This window comes from Dryobates pubescens, chromosome 26 (genome assembly GCF_014839835.1).
Source record: "Dryobates pubescens isolate bDryPub1 chromosome 26, bDryPub1.pri, whole genome shotgun sequence".
Lineage (NCBI taxonomy): Eukaryota > Metazoa > Chordata > Aves > Piciformes > Picidae > Dryobates > Dryobates pubescens.
In genome coordinates, this window is record NC_071637.1 from 10,787,494 (window position 1) to 10,810,700 (window position 23,207).

Below are 23,207 nucleotides of genomic sequence, written 5' to 3' on the forward strand. Positions count from 1 at the left end.
AGTTAAAATGCAATACTTGAATCGATACAAAAACTGCAATAAAAGTGAGGGAAGAATATCAATCCAAGTTTGCTATAATCAGATTTTAGGTTCTAGAAATCATTTTAAGCTTACAGCAAACTGTTCTGCTACTGGAAATGTTTGTTGTTTTTTTAAAACAAAATGAAATATGAACTTCAACTACACAAACACCGAGTACGGTGTAAGACTTTACACACAATACTTAATTGCATGTGAGACTGGAGTTACCATGCACATTTGCAACTGAAAAACCCAAAGAAATTACTCAGACACATCATGTAGATGAAGTGTAGATGAAATGTGGTCCTGAAATAAAGATCATTAACATCTCTCAACAGACCTTTGCCAGGTAGGTAACAAATCCCTATCTGTCCACATTATTCGTACTAACTCCAAACCTACAGTGAATAACCCTTCTGATGTCATCATTGACTGCCAAGTGCACATTAGTTTTGTTTGTTAATGGCAGTATTGTCCATGTTACCCTGGTTCAGTTTTATGGTGGCAAAAAAGGACACATCTTGATCTCTGTCAGACTGCAGGGCTAGAATGGTCTCTTCTGCAGCTTCTAGATGAGGATTGCCAACGCTTTTAAAATAAGCTAGAATAAAAGGAGAAAAAGACAATTTTAGTCAAAGCTAAAAGAATAAACCCTAAGGCACAAGCAGTGCAGAAATACAGAGGATGCTAAAAGCATATGGGGTAGCTCATCCAATTCACAGGCTCCTTAGAGAAACTACAGGAAGCTAAAGAAGCTGACAGAATAAAACTACTCTACTCATCTTACCAGGTATTCCAGTATTTCTGAGATAGATTCTTTTTGTGATCCCCATATATAAATGTCAAGTAAAAGCAAGCTCAGGAAGCTGCCATTGTCAGTGCATTGCAAACATTCTCCACACTATTCTGAAAAAAGACTGGTGAGGTTTCTGTGCATCTCCCTTTGAGTAGCCAGGGATCAGCTGATTGTTTGTTTGTTTTTAAGGAATTCTAATACAGGGAATGGTAGTAGCTTAAACTAAAGTGACAAAGCAAACCCTCTAAGAAGTCTGATGCTTCACCTGATGGACCCCAGAGACAACTGTTTTATTTACATACATGCTTGAAATACAGCAAAATAATGTAACGTTTAAGGAAAAAAGAAAATGTATAGCCATGACAAATGGGTATGGCAAATTCCAAGCACCTGCAGCAGCATCCAGCAGTTGCAGGGCTTCTTGCTCTAGACAAGGACGTTACTGCCCTCTAGTGATGACATACAGCATTTGCGAGATGCCTGTTTGAGGCTCTTCAGGGATGACGATCAAATATTCTGAGCCAAAAACCCACTACAGCAAACATTCCTAAACATACTTTCCTAAATCTGGATCTAAATGCAGTATCCCAGATATACAATGTACAGCTCTGGTTTTCAGTATAAACAGCCAAAGAATCTTTTACCAGTTTAGCCAATTCATAAAGAACTGCACTGGCAGAGAGACAGCATTCCCAAGTCACAAGCAGTTTCCAAGGAAGTGAATGACCACACCTTTCTCTAGTAAGGTCTGCCGTAGAGCCTTGGCCAGCAGAACCCTTACGTTTGGCACAGGATCTGAAGCAAGACTTAGAAGGCTGGGAAGTAAGTGTTCTACAAACTGGTCAACAGGCATACATTCCTCTTCTACTACAGCCTACAGGGAAAACAGAATGCAAGACAAGAAAATTTATGTTAAAAAGCCATTCCTTCCATATTGTCCTTCCTTTGGCCTATTAAAAAAACAAAAGTGTTTAACTGAACAGACACACCCTGTGCTGGTGAAGTACAAACAACCTTTGAAAGGCTGTTATGGAAACATATCCTACTACTCTTAGAGTTCATCTGAAGACAACCCAGTAAGACCAGGTAACTTTCTTGCAACTGTTTTTTAATCAAATAACTGCTCTCTTGCCCATCATCCTCCTCCTGCCTTTCAATGCTCAATCCTTGCTCCTCAAACAAGCATTTTTGGTTGTGGGTAAGTGGGAACAAAGAGGAAGTAGTTTATGGGATCTAGCACCCGTTGATAGTTTGAAGAGCTCCTGTGAAACTTGATACAAAGATGTAAAGTTAGCACAAAATCCATCTCCATTTAGGGCCTAATTCTTGCCTTTGACACTGGAATGCCAGAAAGTACAAGGATCAGGTATTTCAGCTGGAGGCAGACACCAAAACAAGGACCACAGCTTCAAAACTGGACAGCCACATGCTAGTACTGAGATCATGCCGACTCTGCCACTGTCTTTTGCCACCCCAGAGGATGACAGAACCCAAAGAATGACAAGAATACTTCAAAGTGCAAATTTCAGTTTTGCCCACACTTCAAAAAAGCTCCAAATTAAATGTACACATAAAACCAAAGAGAGAACATTCCAACCTGACAAATGAAGGCAAAAGCTTGTCTTCCAACCCACTTGGAGCAGTGACGAAACCGCACTACAAGTTCATTAATGAAATTCAATCCCAGGGCATTTGCACTGTTTGCATAGAACTTCTGCAGTATTGCTACAACCTGTGAAGTCAAGTGCAGGGGGAAGAGGAAAAGAGAAGAGATGAGACTGAAGTTGTAGCCTTTAGAAAGTTTTTTTTAAAAAGCAGTTTTATTTTAATCCTATAAAAGCTGTATTCAGTGTAATCAGCTGCACTTGCAGGGTTTAATAAACTACTGGGTTTATTCTGGACAAAAGAAAGCATAAGCTTTAAAAAGGTGTTTGTTCAGGTGAAACAAAAATGCTAAAAGAAATTACAACCACCATTAATTTCCCTTTCCATAGTGCCATGAAGAAAAAGAAATGGAAGGAAACTTGTGACTCATTCAGAACACCTATGGGATGATGGCCTTACTAAATTCATGACAAATTAAATCAACTTGGAGGAAAGAGCAGTAATTTAAATGTATTTCCCCCCCTAGAACTGGGGGCAGGTCTCTCAAATCTGTATACTGGTTTTCATTCAGCTGAAAATACATCTATCATTCACATACAATCAAAGGAAGTTTTTAATACTTCTGCAAGTCTGACAACTCAGATTATTTTTTCCCCCTATTACCATGTCTAGCAAAACATCCTGTATTCACCCTAGTTTGCTGAAAGAAAAGTGATTTCAGGTATCCATCTGAAGGATCATTTTCCTCCTTCCCTGCCAGGAAGTGAACTAAATCCCCTACCAGTTTGAAGGAGATCCACCGAACTTCAGAAACTTTATCAGAGCAGAGAGTTAGTGCAATGTGTCTTAAGTAGTCATAGACATCATTGGGGTTGTAGAGCTCCAGTATCAGGATCAGCTGCCTGGAATACAGAGAAAGTCATTAGCAAATGCAATATTGACCTGTTCCAATTGAGCCTCCAAATTGGAGGCTCAAAACCAACACTGTTATTACAAAGCACTTGAACAGATAGCTTTTTGCTTCAGTCTACAGAGGTTCACACTTCAATCTGTCACAGAGTCCAAAAGAAGCTTTTACCTAAACTATATATACCAACAGTTTCAAATTATCCCAAATAACAAGAATGGCTAAAGCAGAAGCACAGGAGGTTTCTTTGCAATTTGAGACCAATCACCTGTAAATCTCTGCAAAGTAAAACTGAAAAATTTACTTTGGTGTGAAAAGCTACATTTCATAGGATGGTTTGTATTTTGGAACTGCAAAGAACTCATTTCAGCCACACCACTGCCATTATGTTATGAGAAACCAAAGCAACACCAAAGCGACAACTCTCCACTAGATGTCAGGAAACTGCTGTACAACATTCTTGCACTGCAGCAAGATTGAATTTGTTGTGTTAAACTACAAAGGAAGAATAAATCCTCAATAGCCCATAAGAGAAACACAAAGGTCATGTTTTGGCTGTAAACTATGCCTACTAGCATTCTTTGGGTGCTTCAAATGTCAGAGGATGTGGAAAAATAATTGTGAGGTGTTACCCTTTCTCCATTATGCATCAAATCATATACAAATAGAAAACAAACTAATTCTTAAGAAGGTCAATTTCACAGATTACAAAAATGACCTTGTATGTGTATTTCATTGATGTTCATGTAAGGCAGTCTAGAACCAAGTAACATCTGAAACTTCACTGAATAGCACCTATCAGATTGTCATAAGGTAAAAGTGAACCAGATCTCCAGTTTGGTGTAATCACAGACATTTAGGTTTCAGTCACCTTTGATTACAACTTACCAAAAGACCCAAGACAACTACAAAACCCCCCAAAAACAAAACACTAAACAAAAAACTAAACCAACCCCTCTATACACACACACACTCCCCAACTAAAAACCCACACAAATATCCCAACAGCCAGTGATTTTGAAGTTCAGTTCCTCAGCAAAGGATGGTTGTAATCTTTTAGCTCCTATTAGCATGAGCTAACTTCTGAATGCAATTATGTATTTCCAAGTGAGTAATACAGATTAAAAATCAGAAGTGCACAAAGCTACATACTCTGCCAGCTCGTAACGAAACCTCCAGTTCCTGCTGTTATCAGTCACCACAAATTCTTGAAGCTGGTAAAGATATTCCCGCCTTTTGTCTGCATGAAGTAACTAAAAGGAATAATGTCATTAGCATAAAAGTGATAAAACTCACTACTTGCAGTTCTCTGGTCTATTAGTATATTCACAGCTATGTGCATTTTCCCACATGATCACTCCCAAGATGCTTACTAAAACTTGCACAGATCAGCTGGTGCCTGGACCCACAAGACTGACATCCAAAAAAGTACATTGAAGTTATCACCTCTGCAGAGACACCTGCCAAAGCACCATCTCTAGACCTAAGTCTGAGCAACCAAAAACTATGAATTAGTGTTTATTATGCAGGAGCCCTCCAGGATCTGCCCTCTTCTCTCCCAGCCCTAACCACATATTGCTCACAGCCCAACTTTCCAGCTGAACTATACAAAATACTGATTACAACACAACAATTAGGAGCATTTAAAGCTACTTACAAATGGGATAAGAGACAGAAGTGAGGGACCTTAAAGACACAGACACACAATGGCAGCACTGCACAAAACTAGACACGTAATTAGATACTGCATTCCTCATTAAAATAAATGGAAAATCTCTTACTAAAATGGAGTCAGAAAGAATTATCTTGAGAAATTCGATTCTACTTTCCTACCTTGAGAAAGTCATACAGATGCTTAAGGACACCAATACGCACTTCATCCAGATCTTTCAAGAATCCATTGAAAATGGGCACCAGATCAGCAGCTGTTAGCTGATCCCCCAGAATAACAGCTAGCTCATGTATGGAGAAAGCCAGTGTCCGACGTACCTTCCACTGCAAACAGTTTAAGAAGGGAACTAGGTTAGGCACCACAACTACAAAAAAAGCAGCTTTTGGACTACACCTGTGTGAGGATTGAGAGAGCAGAACAAACAGGGCTAGTTAAATAGCAGAGGCATGTATCCAAGTCAAGATTCAAATCGTAAATAAGATTACTATTTAGCACATATTTAGTCCCTTATAAGGAAGTATGTTTTGATTTATCATTATAAGGAAGTATATTTTATCATTTAAAAAAATGGACTTTTTTCACCTGTACATCTGAGGCCAGTGTCTCATACGTGTCTTTCAGGCAGTGCCAGTTCTGCCTGCCCAGTGTGAGGGCCACCCCAGGGAGACTGTAGGCACAGTGCTTGGCTATTTCAGTGTCCACAGTCTGGGCTCGAGCTGGGTCGGTCATTGACAGGTACTGGTCTAATAAAGGCTGGGGTATGATATCCTACAGCAAGAGAGACAGTACATAAGCAACACACACTTCAATATCAGAAAGAAAACACCTGTTGTGCTACAGTATCCTCTTGCTACAAACCATCTGGCAGCTAAGAGTACACAGTGGCAAGGCATCCCTTTTATGGGCTAGCTTTAAAAAAGGTCAATGACCTCCCCCCCCCCAGTTATTTGACCTCTCATCAGGACAGAGCAGTCAGTGAACAGTAATTATTATGTTATCAAGATGTTACATTACGCAAAAGTTTCTTCTTTGAAGGCACACAGTAAATCCAGTGACAAAACAGTATTGACAGTGCTTGCTTTGGTTGTACAGATTGCCTCTAAGGCACCAAGAGTGAGAGAATTTTTCTAGCTTTCTAACAGATTTCTTCTCACATTGCCCATAGCATTTCTTCAAATTCTGCAACTGATAATTGCAAAAGCTATCCCTGTATTAAGGATAAGATGAACTGGATCCAGTACTCCACTGAAGCAGTCAAGTGCTACTGTAATAACCTGTAATTTTGACTTGTCATCTTCAAATGATGGATTATTTTCTTGTTCCTTCTTTAAAAACACATTGGTTCCTCTGTGTGGCTCCTCCGAGTCCTGCAGAAGGAAACAGTAGCTAATTAAAGTCTAACTCATTTCATTATCACACTGCAGAACAATGCAATTCAGACACAAAATAGCCTTGTGCAGGCAATGCCTTATTCAGAGCGTTTACACAAGGACAAAAAGACAGAGTTGTATGCTGAGACAAACATTATTAAGACCTCAGTAGAAAGAAAAGGAACAGTAGGTGGATTTACTTCTTTAAAAAAGGCAATTTAACACAATAACCCAAACATTCCTATAGATTTTAGTGTTACTTTTACTATACTCCTATATGGTTTTTTTTCCTTGGCAGGAATTTAAGTATTTAATAAGACAGTTTGGCAGTTGCTCCCAGTCAGTCACTACCATGACAAGAACCTTTATTCATTTTAGAACATACTGCTGGGAACTCCCAAGCCCACATCTCTACCCAAATACCAACAGAAGACTTAAAAAAATGTGAAAGGATTTAAAATACCAAAGACACACATTCAAAAGCTCACAGTATTTTACAGTTTTGATCAGGTTTCACATGCAATTGGTGTTCACAGACAAAGAGAGCTTTTCTTTATGTTTCAGTTCGTTCCAGCAACATTAAATATCATGCAAGTAATTCTTTTACTCTTATCTGCACATTGCAATCAAGAAATAGTAACCAGGAACTGTGCATGTGTCACCACCCAATTCAGCCTCCTGTCTGGAGATAAAAGACTAAAATTAGATTTGCTACAGGAAGAGGTGGTACACTTCATCTCAAAAAAACTAAAAGATGACTGCAAAATGTTAACTCTTAGATAATTAACGTGCAAGCAGAAATAATAACCTTCACAGCTTTTCTTTCTAAATTAAAGCAAGTAGCATATGATAGTTACAGTGCAGTGATGTCCAAAGGCTTTAGATCAATAGTGGGTCAATTATGCCAGGGACTACGTGAACACACAGTACTCAAGTGGCAAGAATTCACTTAAGGCATGAAGCACAATGCATACTTACTGTGCTTTTCTGTGTACTGGTGGTAGACTGGTCACTGATGTTATCCTGGGATGCAGGGGACGAATGATTTTCATCCTCTACCTGTTCGCAAGTAGCATCTGACACAGCTCCTTCATCTGAAGTAGTTTCATTCTGAAGTTTGCCACTGCTTTCTTCCAGCTTTTTAGTCCCACAGTCACCAACAGAATCAAACTGAGCAGCTCTGAGAGCAGCAGACAACACTTGGACCTGAGCTGCATAAAGCAAAAAAGACTATTTAAGTCTCTTTTCTGCACTTGGAAAGCATTAAACTTGGTAGTAGTTCACCTACGGAGATGAAAAGCAGCCCAGGGCTTTTTTCAGTCCTGAGCTACAGAGACTTTCTACTATTCTCCCACAAAACTAGAACAACAAACCAGATATATTAACATTCTCAGCAGAAGCATTCTACCAATATGTGGAGGCTAAGGAAAGATGACTTGAAATAATGGTCATTCTCACTCAGCTGAATATTAGATGAACTTAACTGAAAACGGGTAACTGTCATAAAAAATACTTCACATTTACCTATAATTAAAGACAGTTTTAAATTTCAGCAAGCTCTTTCCCCCTTGTAGTCAGATCTCATTTATTTCTCATGCAAACAGGAGCTAGGACACTTCCCCAGCTGTTCTAGAAATAATTCAGATCATCTGAACAAGGCTGGTGAATAACTTTACAGTATAATTTATTACTCAAGGAAGTTTCATCTCCTTATGAACACCAAGTCACTTAAAACACACTCAAGGGTTTTGTAAAGGCCAGGAGAAAACCTGCTCAGAAAAACCAGGATTTTACTGTTACAGTCTCACCTTGAACATCTGGATCATCTATGTGCTCTTGTAAGCTTTCTAGAACTTTTTTTATTTCACTACTGGCAACGCAGTTAGTGCATGGCACAGAGCAGCCGTCTTTGTGCTTTTCAGTCTTGAACTGAAGCAACTCCAGATCCTGACTTATGTCAGGCAGAGGAGGGCGCCAGTACAGAAAAGTATTAAATAAGTCCTCTGCAGGCTGTAGCCTTGAGTTTGTTCCAGAAAAACTGCTGTCCTTAGGGAGTTCTGTGACACCAGCAGCAACTTTGTCACCCTGAGACAACTGAGATGTATCTTCTCCAGGACTGATACAGCAATCTGTACTTTCTTCCCCTCTATCTTTATTTAGGTTCTCAACTAACAGGTTTGCATTAACTTCAGCTGAAGTTTCCTCAGTTGATGACTCTGGTTTGATTCCCATTGGTTGTTCTGAACTGGAAACAGACAGACATATCATCCAAATAAAACTTAAAGTACTCTGTAACAATACTTTCCAATTAAATACTTCAGAAAAGACAGCATCAACTACAGAAGCTTATTTTTCTCTGCAGAAAGACGATCTATGTTTACTTCACCAGTTTCCCCTCTACCCTCCTGCGGAACCATCAAAGTGAATTTTCCAGTAATGTGGCTGCAGTCAGACATAGGTGTGACCTCACTCTTCAGGCCTTTACTGGAACTGTAGTCTCAGAGAGGGATTTTTATCCCTAAACAGCAATTCAAAGAATTACATCAGATCTTTCCTATGATTTTACCAGGACAATGTAGCATTTGTACTGGAGGAGATTAAAGTTATATTGTTGCTTGGCTGACAGGAATTGGAATTCACATCTTGCATTGATGGCCGGATACTCAGTGTCCCATCCTCTTGAATGTAAAGACCAGCGCTCGAAGGGTTTGCAAAGGTAGAAATAAATGGGCCAAGAGACTGAAAAGCAGCCTGACGAACCTATAATGGGATAAAAACAAACAGCAGGATTCAGGCACCTCCTGCAGAGCTAATGCTGAAAAATAAGTCTCAGTCCATTTTTTTTCCCCCAGTTAGAACCCATTTATTCTCACTATACCAGCTTCATTTAATACCAAAGGTAATCAGTTGTCAGTTGCAAAATAAGCAACACCTAAGCAAAGGGTGTTAAGAGTATTAAACATTTATTTACAGTCCTAGTCAGGACATTTGTCAGAAGTTCCAGATTTGAAGGACATGACTGTCTACTTCAACTAATACTTTCAGCACAAGCAACCTATTCTCAGAAGAATGTTTATGCTTCTATCAAGTACTTTTTAAGTATCAAGAGAGAGGAAAAATAAGATACTATCTTAACAATATACTTTAGTAGACTAGACTAATCCCTGCAAATTTAGAGAACCTTTTCCACACACTTGTGATTTGCCCATTATTAGTGCATGATCTGCATGGGAAGAGGCATTAATTACAGTGTTACTTACCCATCTGCAAGTGTCACTAATAAGACTTATAAACAGTGGGGACAGTTTGCTTCTGCGAACTTCCGGGGATGTGGTGTAAGACACTGCCATAAAGCACTCAGCACAAGCTTTTCTCATTCCCCAAACACTATCGGAACAAAGTTCAAAGAACTTGGGAATCTGCCAGAAATAAGCAACACCAAGACTAATTAAAGACTAAACAAAGACTTCAGCACTTAGTATTAAGGTATTTGTTTGGAAACTGGAGACAACAACTCAAGAGACAGAGTGAAGAATAAAATAGAGACAGGTTAAAACCATGTATTAATTGAATAAGTTGGAAAAAAAGAAACTTTCTGCCATTTACTTCCTTAGGATTTTAAGTTTAACTGCATGAACTAGGAAAAAATAGAATTAATAATGGCCTTTTTTCTCCTGATCATCTAGTTCAGAGGGAAAAAAAAAAAAAAAAGAAAAATACCAACCAGTGAGTAATTCTAGAGTTCTAAAGTGTGTGTGTGTCCATATATCTGTCTTTTAACTGCATTCACTGAAAGTGTTTTGCAAGCCAACAACTTCCCATTTCTGTTTATTCCCAGTTTTGTCATACAATTGCAACAAAGCCTTAGCCAAATCAGTTTTAATAAAGCATGCACACTGATTAACTTACAGAGAATACAATGAAAGAACTCATTACTAAACCTTTTGAACTGAGAAATACAAGTCTTGTGAATGGATTTTGATTTTTACATACCAGCAGTCTTTCTGTGGCTTCTTGCCCAACTGCATTACAAATGTCCCCAAAATTAGCTGCACAAATCTAAGAAATACAAAAAAGTCATGAATAATGTTCTGGCTCTCTAAAGTGCATTAGTTTTATTGTCAATTAACCATGCATTATTTAGCCCATCTAACAACTGCATGTTTGACTATTCAAATTTCAGCCATGTAACTACATCCTGCAACACTAACTCATTCTGAACAAAGACTCATTAGAGCAAGCTTCCACATGCCACTGAAATCAATAGTAATAAATGTTTCTGCATGAAGAGTACCACCTACTTCAGCAATCATTAAAAGGGACCAATAAGCCTACTTGAAAGTTTAAATTACTCTGAACAGCAGCTGTCAAAACTGAAGCAGACTAAAATATGATACCAGGCTCAGGACTTAGGTGTACTGACAGAACTGTCTTTGCTAAGGCCGAGACTGGCTTAAGTACTTCACTGAAGTAAAGTTTAATCAAGGTCTCAACTCAGTACCATTTACAATACACAACAAATGCTGTAGTTAAGGCAAAGGGTCCTTCCCTTGTGTTGGAATGACATCATGGATTTTGGACTATTAAGTAAGACCATGTTAATGTAAGATGTATTCACTCTGTGTATTTTCATTCTGCTTACTTATAAGGCTACAATGCAGCTCAAATTCCAACAGGTGCACCTTACATTATGCAAACTAAAGCTCTCCATGATCATTTAGTCTACTCAAATATTTCATGACTTCTTATGTTGCAAGGTTGCCTTTGCACTCAAAGATGAATTAAAATAAGTGTTACATTTTCAGGATTTACCCTCTCAAGAATACCAGAAGTTTTTATTTTTAAAACCAAAGGCTGTCTCAAATATCTATTGGTTTTGAAATAAAGTGGCAGAAATCAGGTAACTTTTTGCATCCTATAGCCAAGCACAGTGTTTTAGTAAAAGGCTGTGCAAAACAAGTAAACAAGCAAGATCTGTTTAACTTCTACAGCAAAGCTATTCGCTAACACAATAGCTTCATCTACAGAAACTATAACCATCAATAAATTAACACCACTTTTCCATACTCTTTCAGAGTTCATTAGCTCAGGAAAGCATTCAAACAGCACTGTGTAAATTCACTTTTGAGTGGTTTAGGGTTGAAAACACACCAACCTTTCGGACTTGAAATAATTTCCCATCACTGCACAGCTCACAGAAACGAGGAAGTAGCATGTGTTCAACTGTTGCTCTGCTCAACATTGAAGCCATTTTACAGATTATCTAAAAATCAGGAAGGGGATATGTGTAAAGAAAAGAAAATTATAAAGCTTGTAAGCACAAATATTCCTTCTATTCTCCAAGAGCAAAAGAGCAACTACTATCAAATAGCTTTAACAGCTACCCATTGTCTTCTCACTCGCCTGTTCTATGTGAAACAACTACAGTTTGTATTTAACATCATTCTTTGCCACTGTGCCTGAACATAACATTTCTGCACATAATTGCTTGGGCTATTTTATCCAGTTAAATGTTATTAATATATTATATATGGTTATATATTTGTTAATGTAGTTGACAAATTTGCAACGTGTTTTAGCGTGGCATACACTGACTCTCTGTATAGAGAAGGTGGAAGTTTTATTGCACTCACCAGCACACAAAAATCACAGTCTTTAAGCATATTAGAACTATTTCAAGCTGAACCATGCAAATAAGCCCCTTGATTTCAATAGGGCTGTTCAGATACTTAACAGGAACAGCCTCAGCTCTTTATAGGCCCAGCCAACATACTGTGCAACAGAAAAGAGAGAAACTAGTTGTATGTGAGCAAATTGCACACACTGCAGAAATCCTCAGAAACTGAGTTAACATCACAGCCTAATTAAAGAAATTTAGCAACATGCTCTTTAATCTAGCTTTCTCTGAGAAAACAGATATTTCAACCACCATTGCAAACCATGCTTCTGCTGTGAAAACAAAGTTCTTAGGATTGTACGTTTTCTTTCAGATTCGACTTTGGAGGATAGCCTGCTATAATTCTTATGTTTGCAACATTAAAAATGAAGGGGCTCCCACCTCCCTTTCTAGTTGACTTCTCTGCCTGCAGCACTAGGAGTTTAATGCTTACATGAATGTTGTCAAAGTACTCACCTAGCTGTTTCTATTTTTCCAAAGTTATTGAAGCTTTCTACCTCCACAAAAATAAGCTTTATTTGTATAAATGTTTGATAGAATGCTATACAAGAACTAAGACGACAATTCAAGGCCTTTCCTACAAATTTTCTAACTCTTAAAAGGCATCTGGTGATCAGATGTCAGCCTGGAAAATTGCCTAAGCAACACCAAACTCGCAAACAACAAAGAGGAAAATCTAGCTGGTAAAACTATTTTACAGGTCAAGTGTCACATATCCATGCTGAAATGTAATTACACACCAGCACTTTTCTGTGGAGTCAACTGGTTTCTTGAAAGTGAGCAGGGAATGTTTTTGCAAAGCACTGAAGAATTAAGATCAGGTCATCATTCATACTTTTATAATATCACTGTGAAACCTGGTAGAGTAAATGTACAAAATGTAGGGGCTATGCCCATGAGAATTGTAACAGCTCTGTGTGCACTCCAGAAGACCTTTATAGTAGTACTGCTAAAAGAACAAGAGGTATTAAAAAAAAAGGGGGGGGGGGGGAAGTGAAAAAGTGTAAGGTTTCTTCCTAATTGACTTACATTCACAGCTTCCACCTTGTATTCATCGTCACTGTCTGGAGCAGAGAGATCCAACAGAATTGGACACACCTTATTTTCAATGTCACTCTGTGAAACGAGATCTTGTTCTAGCAGTATAAGCAGTGCTTCTTGACCTGCCTTTCTAACCTATAAACAAACCAACCAAAGAAAAGCCTATCACTAAAGCACCAACATTTAAAGGTAAGTGTACCACAAAAGGCATGCTTTTGATGAACACAAGTTAGAAAAACTGAACCAACCAATAAAATAAACAACCCAGAAAAACCCACTCATTTTTGACTTCATAAGAAAGTAGTAATAAATACTAAAATATAGTATCATTGTGTGATGACATTTCATCAACTTCTGAGAAGACAAAAGATGCAGCAGAAGACAGGTAAGTTGTGACTCCTGTAACAGACTCTGTCATTAGGCACTAAGGAAATCCTGTTAAGTTTTTCTTATCTACTTCCCCAACAAAACAGCTGAAAGCAACAAGCACAAAACACTACCTAAAAGCTGGGTATCAGTCATCGTGGAATTTCCTATTATCTCTTCCTCATAGCTGAAATTCACAGGAGCACACAGGATTTTCCAACGATTCAACTCACATTGTCTGGTTTTCCTACCTGATTGTTAACATCTGTGAGGTATCTCACTACTATGGGCATAAGGTATTCAAAGAATGCTGTTGGGAATTTTGGTCGACTTTCTTGCAGAAAAATGGCAATAGGAGGTATTTGTTCCATCAGTTCAGTGCGCACGGTTGGTTCTGGTAACGAACAGAAAGTCAAAGCTACATCAGTAAAAGTGAGAGCAAGTATCTTGAGAAATTAGCTACTATTTTTTGTTTACTGTTTTCATAACAGAGGAAAATGCAAATATTCGAAACGAAGAAACATCACCACTGAGATTGCCTGTTCTGAAAGGAAGCTGAATAAAATACATCAGCCTTGCATATACCATCATAGTCCAGCAACTTGGCAACAGTTCCTAAATAAATCAGGTGAGAGCACAAGCTAGAAATCTCAATCACCATGAGTACATGAGATATTAAAAAAACCAACAGTTCTGTCACACACACATGTTCAGATACACTGAATTCCTTGAAACAAATACTACTTCAGCTACTGTTCGAAAAGCCTTTCATCTATACACCTTTCACACAAAATAGTGTGTTGAGTCTTTTCCCTCCAAAACAAAAAAAATCCAAACCTGCATCTTCAGAGAGCCTGACCACTATTTCCATTACAGTCAGAAAGTCTTCCTCATTATTACTGAAATCCCGAAAGACATCCAAAAGACCTCTGGCAATAATTTGCCTGTGGAGTAAACAACATATTAATTGCCTTAATATCCTGCCAACAACATGTAGATGAGATGTAAAGGGAAAATCTTATCAAGTGTTAAAGAGCACCTTAAAAAAAGCTTAAGCTTTTCTCAGCATATTCAGCCATATCAGGTATGCAGTTTCTCCACATAGAATCGTAGAATTGTTAGGGTTGGAAGGGACCTCAAGGATCATCCAGTTCCAACACTCCTGCCATGGGCAGGGACACCTCACACTAGATCAGGTTGCCCTGGCTTTAGATACCTTCAGGGATGGGGCTTCTACCACCTTCCTGGGCAATCTGTTCCAGTGTCTCACCACCCTCATGGGGAAGAGCTTCTTCCTAACATCCAATCTGAATCTACCCACTTCTATTTTTGTTCTATTCCCACTATCATTACCTGACACCCTAAAAAGTCCTTCACCAGCTTCCTTGTAGGCCCCCTTAAGATACTGGAAAGCCACAATAAGGTCTCCTTGGTGCCTTCTCTTCTCCAGACTGCATAGTCCCAACTCTCTTGGTCTGGCATCATAGGAGAGGTGTTCCATACTTGTGGCCCTTTTCTGGACATGTTCCAGCACGTCCAGATCCTTCTTGTAATAGGGGCTCCAGGACTGGACACAGTACTCCAGGTGGGGTCTTACTAGAGCAGAGTAGAGGGGCAGAATCATCCCCCTCAACCTGCTGGCTATGCTTCTCTGGATGCAGCCCGGAAAGCCAATCACATCCTGGGCTGCAAGTGCACATCAGTGGCTCGTGTCAAGCTTCTCATCAACCAGCACCCCCAGGTCCTTTTCTTCAGGGCTGCTCTCAAGCCAGTCCCTGCCCAGCCTATATCCATGACTGGGATTGCCCCGAACCCAGTCATGTTGAACCTCACCTCTCCAGCCTGTCAAGGTCCCTACAGATGGCATCCCTTCCCTCCAGCATGTCTGCTGCCACACACAGCTTGGTGTCATCAGCAAACTTGCTGAGGGTGCACTCAACATGCCAACAAAGATGGACTTGAGAGACCTTATTTGGATAATGAAGACTCAAAACACCTTTTTATGGAAATATTATAAAGTTACACCAACAGAAATAATATTAGGCATGCACTTAGAAGAATAGCAACAGAAGTGGTGATGCCTTACTATCCACAATGCTATCATATTCAGTTATCATCAAGTGTGGCTGTTGTTTTCTTACCTGTTAAATATGTTATCACTGAAGGCATATTTTTCTAGGCGAGCCAGGGGAGTTAAGTTATCCTGTCCAGGAATATCCAAGAACGCCGTTATCCTCATGCTATCACAGTCTGGTCCATAATCTTCAAAACCAACTTGAAAGACAAGAAGAATAACCCAAATAAGTAAATAAAAATTAAAAATCCATGAGTCAACAAGAGATGTTACAATGTAAAGTACACTGTAGTAATAACTATTGCTTTTAAGAGCTAGTCTTCAAAGGAATGGTATCTGTACACCACTGGAAATAGCTTACAGCAAAAATAATAATTTGGAGTTATACTTAATGAAGTCATAAGCAGAAATTGCATACAAATCTGTAAATTCAAGCTTTGAAATTTAATTTTAGCTGACAGAAAATCCTTGGCTTTAAGCATATTTTGTTTTGCAATATGAATGGACTAACCTCGTGGACTATGTGTTAAGGGGGCTCAGCTAACAAAATTGCATGCTAGAAACTTACCAACACATTCAAAAGGAAACTAAGTTCCATTAAAAGAAACTGAAATGTCAACTGTGATGGGAAATCCCAAATTATACTGTCTTAGAACAGCAAATTCTCGGTCTGTTTCAAAGTTAGCACACATTTTTCTCACTGTAGTCACTGGGTCCAATACATCAAAGTCAGACTGGCAGCTTTGAGGGAAAAAAAAATCAACTTTACCTTACTTGCAAACATACTGGGAGCTTTCTACCACAGATCTTTCAGGTACAGGCCTTTCAGCTACAGACTTTGCCATGTAAGCCTACACTTTACTCAAATGTTATGTATTTGCAGCTTCAGATATTTAACCACCTATTATCAGACCAACTGTTGAAGTTTCCATCACCAAATCTTGCAGTCACATAATCCAGTAATGTGCACTTGATTACAGATAAAAAGTAAGACTATGAGGTGATAAGGAAACAGAATAACTTTGCTGCAAATTGTGGGGTTTTTTTAATCCTTCAGAGACAGTGAAATAACATGCCTGCAACAGAAACCTTTCATACAAATTCTCTCATTTCAGCAACAGATAGAGGAACACATACAGCAAACAAATCTACAGAAAGAGTTGCACTAGAGTAGCTGATATTCCTGCACTGGGTTTACAACTTTCCCTACCAAGCACTCCAAGAATTACATACACTTCATTCACATAAATATAGCAACTGTGATCATAGTTAAGTACATGCAAATTATTCCAATATGGCTTCTCCTGTGCAAGAAGTAGTCTCTCAAACTAGCATATGTGCTGAGAGTGACAACCACTGAACACAACAAGCCAATTTCTGACTTGGCAGGATACAGTATTAAGATATTTAAATCAGCAAAGAAAGCACAAAACTGAACTTGAAAGCACATTGACAAGCCAAATATACTGTATTTGAAATTGTGCCTCTGAGACTGTAATATAGGCCATCTCGGTGATGCCTCTACAGGTAAAGACCTCCTGTATTCTAGCAGTCAAACTTACATAGTGCCTCCATGTTAAAGATCAGAAGAGCTTTGGCTAAATAACTAAAAGCAAACCAGGAGTAGTTTCTTTTATAGCACCACTTTCCCACATGTGCAATGTGAAGAACAGCAATACTCTCTCCCATTGACACACACTGAAGGTTAAGAAATGTGTACCTCAAGTACTATATAATCCCCATCTTCAACATCTGAGATAAAACAGTCCTTCCCAATGCACCATCCCAACCAGTACAAAGCTCTTGCACATCCTAAAGGCTAGTCTGTATTATTTCATAATGCACTCTGAAAGAGCCAGTGTGCTAAATTATGGCCCTTTGTAATTCCATGATCTGATATAATGCTATTTTTGAGGTTGAAATGGCCGTAACTTAATCAGGATAACTAAGCTTCAGCTCTACCTTCACTCTTATTTTACTCATTTTATATTATCAACACTATTTCCCTAAAGAATTCTTTATCTGAGACCTGGCACACCCAGCTTTAAACTACATTAATACCCATTATAAATCACTTCACATATACATACACAAACATATGCATGTTTATATATATATCTACATAAACTCCTCTGTTACCAGAACTCCACTTTTCAGCTATGTGCTAAAACATCCTCAGAAACACAGCTTATTTAAAGTAGAAATGGTCTGAATATATTTGGTGCAAAAGTCATACCTGGATCTTCAGGAGAGAGAATTAAAAAAAAGAGTACATTGTTTTAAGAATGCAAGCCTCTGAGGAAGTCAGCTAAATTAAAAGACTAGAGCCTGAATTCTGCTTCTCTTGCAGACAATTCACTGACCAACAAGTCCAGTGGGATTCAAACAGAAGAAAACTGTGGGATTAGAATAAACACTCACATTTCAAATGTATAGACAAATACTACAAGTGAATCAACAGCTACATGACCAGAAACATATGGTCATTATTCCTGGCTTTTTATGACTACACATTATACCAACACCCTTGTTTCCATTCAACTGGTCATTATTTCTAGTGGCTGCTCACAACGTGTCTGCAAGTTCTGTCAGGTTCAAAACGTTTATCTGCACAAGTGTCCATAACTGACACGGCACAGATCTGTCCAGGTTTGATCCATCCACATGCCCCAGGCCAGCTTTCTCAACAAGGCTAGTATCTGAAGAGGCAGCATGCAGTATTTATTGCTTCAAAAGCAACCTGCTCTATCCCTGAAAGCTCACATGTAGGATTGTGGATTTCTTTCCTGATGTTTTAAAAGACTCTCCACGAGCAGCCAACTCTGACCACCCTTATCTCCATGCAATTTTAATATATACACATTTGAAATCCACACAGGTTAGACACTCTCACTACCTAATTTTTGAGGCTAGCACTTTTGTATACAAAGAAAGATTTATTTAGGCTTAAGAAATAAAAATCAGTGTATTTGCTATCAACTTTATGTAGAGCCTACATGTTTTTGAATTAAGATATGACTTAAAACTGAAGGCTTTTATTGGTTCACTTCAAATACTTCTGAATTCCTACCAATTCAAATGACAGTTAAGTAAATCTCAATTCTAAGTTTGACTATAATACTACACCTGGGACTAATTTTGTAAATATGATGAACATGCTTAATTTTACTACTTGGAGTAGTTCTGTTATTCATTTAAACTAGCTAAGCTCATACCAGTTTTTCTAGGACTAGAGAGAAGACAGAGCAAACTACTAATGCTCAGGATCATGAAAGTTAAATACCTCAAATTTTTTCCACACATTCTCAATACACATAAGTAATACTTGTGGCAGAATCCACTTTTTCTTCTCTCAAGAACTTTAATCTTCCTTTTTCCATAAAATAAGAACCCATAGGCACTTAAAAGGTTCAGAATACATTACAGAACAATAAAGTGTTCAAGAGGGGATTGGATGTGGCACTTGCTGCCATGGTCTGGTCATGAGGTCTGTGGTGATGGGTTGGACTTGATGATCTTTGAGGTCTCTTCCAACCTTGGTGATACTGTGAAAGAATGAGCATTTCTTATCTAATATTCTTTCAAAGGAGAGTCAAGCATTCAGTGTTTTCCCCCTAATAATATCAAACAAGTAAGCTTGAAACCTGTTCATCTATAAACAAGAATAAATATAACACTACTCACAGCTGAACTTGACTTCACCATGCCTTAGTTTGACTTAAGACTCAAAAGCTGCTTAAAGCCCACAAGGAACACCTGTAGGCTCACAGGATTTGACTGTGCAACTCAACATCACTAGCTAGTACCAATATTCGCTCTTACAACTACAAAACAGTGAATAGTGCAATGATTTCATGAGCTCAAGGAGATAATTTTCTCTCCCACTGTTTTCAGAAGGAAAAATAATTTTCTTTTTTGTACAAAGGGCCCAATTAGCTTAATGAAGGTAATTATTTTTCAGCTGATCCAATAACTCATTTAACATATTTCACACTGTACTCAATGACTTTTGGTAGATTTTAATACAGCTTTTTCCTATATTCAGATGAATGCCCCAGACTCTTCATTTGTTTCAAACCAGAACTGATCTTCAACATGCATAGCACTATTTCACCAATTTAGCTACAGAAGTGAAAATCCAGTTCCAGTGATCATTTCACCAAGATTTCCCTAAAATGCATTATCAACTCTTTGCTAGGCTAGTCACTGGATTAGCACAACAGTATCTCAGGCTAAGCAGGACATCTGTATTCTGCTGTAACACAAAGAAAAGACTTCAATGCCAGAATGCTAAGTGCATCAGAGAATATTTTAAAATAAGAAAGTAAGATTTCAATAATGCTCTAAAATGCACATTCATTTATATGCTTATCCTGACACTGTTTTTTACCAATCAAGTGACCTATATAAAAAGCTTAATAATTACTGCTTACAGCAAAACCCTCTTTCTGAGCATTTTTATGAACTTCATGACTCAAACCAGAGTTTTGCCCACAAGCATCAAACTTCTTAATCAACTCCCCAGTCTCAACAGAACAGCCAGAGACTGAACGCTAATGGAGAACAAACACCTTACTCCTAGTCATGGTCGTGCCTGGTTCAAGGCCAAGACCCATAACAGAAGACCACAGGCTGCAGGAAGCTCACGTTTATTTCCATTGCTTACACCATACACAGTCAGAACACAAATGACACCCTAGTTTGGTTTGTGATTTGTTATTTTGGTTGTTTTTTCCCCACCACTGAGAGAAGATAATTTGAAAGGGAGCTGAGGGCAATTCAGAAAGACCCAATAAATTCATGTAGCTAAGCATTCATTAGCAGTATCAAGAGTTTCATTTGGAGGGTTGTGGTTTTGTTGCTTTGTGTTTGTTGTTGGATTTTGTTTGGGTTTGGTTTTTCTGTTTGGTTGTTTGTTTTTTTTTAATTAGGGTAGAAGAGAAATTTGATTTCAGCTTTTAAATGAGGCACTACAGCAACAACTGTTGGAGCTTGTCTGACAGAACTTCACACAAAAGTCTTTAAATCAGCACAAGCAGATTAAAGTGCCTCACAGTTAATGTTTCTCTTAAATTTTGTTCAACACATGCTTTTGTTTTTGTCATCTAAGACATTTTACACAAATGTCTTATATAGAATACATACATAGAATAAACCAGGTTGGAAGAGACCTTCAAGATCACCGCGTCCAACCCATCAACCAATCAAACACCACCCAAACAACTAACCCATGGCACCAAGCACCCCATCAAGTCTCCTCCTGAAAACCTCCAGGGATGGCGACTCCACCACCTCCCCAGGCAGCCCATTCCAATGTGCAATCACTCTTTCTGTATAGAACCTTTTCCTAACATCTAGCCTGAACCTCCCCTGGCGCAGCCTGAGACTGTGTCCTCTTGTTCTGGTACTGGCTGCCTGGGAGAAGAGACCAACATCCGTCTGTCTACAACCTCCCTTCAGGTAGTTGTAGAGAGTAATAAGGTCACCCCTGAGTCTCCTCTTCTCCAGGCTAAGCAACCCCAGCTCCCTCAGCCTCTCCTCGTAGGGCTTGTGTTCCAAACCCCTCACCAACTTTGTTGCTCTTCTCTGGACTTGTTCCAGCAAGTCAACATCCTTCCTATCTACTTACTGAAGCAAGCAATAACCTTTAATACTGTTTTTTAAGCAACTTCTTACAATGTTACCAACCTTTAAAATCCCTATATACTAAATATGCACATTTTAAGTGCTATTATCTATAATTATACTTTTTTCGATTTCCAGCTTTTCAAATAGGAAATTGCAGTAAGAAACTCACAGCATTACAACTTATCTGTGTGAGAGAAATAGCAAATAGTACGCAAGAAACCCAAACACAGTATGAATTAAGAACTCCAACATGAAAAATCTCACCATTTATACATCACATCACAGAAGATCCCCCACTTTTCTTCCTAGAACATGATCAAAATGCAAACAGCACATCTTTTCGGTGTGCTATCTACTAGTGAAATGCAGGAACCTCGGAGAGCAACAACATTTAAGAGCAGCAACTATCAAAGCACCTGCAAGAGCATCTTTTCAACGTGTGGTGGGTTGAAGTTTCCCTCCCAGCATTAACTTTGAACCACACAACGGAATACTTTAGGTCTCAGTTGTATTATAACATTTCCCTTGATGTTCCTGAAGATCACCTTCTCCCTCAATTAGGTTATTCATGCTAGACTGGGGAAGAGGAGATGCCATCTGTTACAGGTTTGCAAGTACCATTAAACAATAATGGTCTTGTGGTAAACAGAATCTCTCACGTGAAACAAATTCAAGCATCGGTTTTCTTTTTTGTTTTCCATCGAACAGTCAATGCAGCATCTAAAGTGCCGAATAAACGACCCCACATAAACTACTGCTTCCTAAAGTAATACAATGTCATATCATTATGACAGTCAAAAAAATTGTGTCCTTAAAGTAGCAGCTCTTACCAAGCTGGCTGATAGGTGTTCAGACAGCGGTAGAGGTGTTGCTGTTGCCCGGTCTATGACTCACGGACACGGCACTTAACCTAAACCACGAGTCCGAGTTAGCCAACCATAGTATCTACAACAGCAGGTTTTCTTTTATTCCGACTTCCGAGGAACACACACCCACCACAGCAACGGCCTGCCGAGAGCCTGTGCCACCGGAGGGAGGCACAGCCAAACGCGGCATGCTTAGCAGCCTCTACAGTATTTACAACTCTCACCCGTTTGAGCTACGGCAGCTAGGAAATCCCTCGGCTACTCCAGGCTAATTTCACCACCACCAACAGCCGAGCTAATCCCCTAAACCACCGCCGGCAGGAGCCGTTTTCCTTTCCGAGAGATTCATCGCGGCCCACTGCTGGAGATGCTGTTTACACTAACTCCAGCAGGTCAGCGGCCATTTGAAACACCGAGGACGGTCTCCGGGAAGGCCGGTCTCCAGATGACCACCCCTGGCCTGCCCCAAACCCGGGGGTCCTCCTTCTCTGGCCGGACAGCGGCCAGAAGCTGCCCGGCGGCTCGACCCCTCACAGCCAGCGCTTACAGGCTTGTGAAAGAGACCAGGTGAGGCGAAGGCCCGCAGCTGAGAGAGGGAGCGAGCCCCTTCCCCTGTCAGCACCGCGCTCCAGCAGACACACAAATAGCTCTTAACTCGGCAGCCCTAACGCCCTAATAGCTTGCACCTACAAAACTAACAGCCGGGAAATCCTCCCCTCACCCTAACCTAGAAAAACACCGGGGAAAGAGAACGCAAGAATGACCCCGGGGTGGGAGACTGGGGGAGGGCCTAAACGGGGAACAGAAAAATAAAAAACAGTTACTCACAATCATCTAAGTCATCCTGCAAATCCACAAAATACAAAGGGATCCCTACAAACAAAAACAGAAGAGAGATACCGGGGGGTTGGTTTACGGAAGACTACGGCAAGGACAGCAGCAGCCCCGGGTGAGCCGCCCCAGCGCCCCCCTCCCGCCTGCCTGCCGGCCCCACTTACCGGCCATCTTGGAATGGACATGAGCGAGGAGGAGGAGGGAAGCGGGAGGGCAAAGGGAGGAGCCGTCTGTACTTCCTGCCCCCGGGTCAGTCCCCGCACAGCCGAAACGCGACCGGTTTAATAAACAGCCACTACCGGGGGACAAATCGTCCCTTCAGCACCCGCCGTCGTCTCCGGAGAGGGAAG

General features: G+C 39.6%; 1 protein-coding gene across 1 annotated transcript; it reads right to left on the reverse strand.

Moving 5' to 3' along the window:
• Positions 1 to 315: 315 nt before the first annotated feature.
• On the reverse strand, positions 316 to 23,109 carry LOC104302644 (serine/threonine-protein phosphatase 4 regulatory subunit 1). The gene is made up of 20 exons (XM_009903175.2): positions 23,022 to 23,109; positions 22,852 to 22,896; positions 15,597 to 15,729; positions 14,293 to 14,399; positions 13,707 to 13,849; positions 13,078 to 13,224; positions 11,527 to 11,634; positions 10,365 to 10,430; positions 9,632 to 9,790; positions 8,938 to 9,131; positions 8,180 to 8,616; positions 7,350 to 7,582; positions 6,276 to 6,368; positions 5,584 to 5,769; positions 5,163 to 5,324; positions 4,482 to 4,582; positions 3,204 to 3,324; positions 2,415 to 2,549; positions 1,550 to 1,691; positions 316 to 622 (listed from the first exon to the last, which is right to left on the reverse strand). The coding sequence occupies exons 1-20, from the start codon at positions 23,026 to 23,028 to the stop codon at positions 468 to 470; spliced, it is 2,874 nt and encodes a 957-aa protein (XP_009901477.2). The 5' UTR covers positions 23,029 to 23,109; the 3' UTR covers positions 316 to 467.
• Between the last annotated feature and the right edge of the window lie 98 nt (positions 23,110 to 23,207).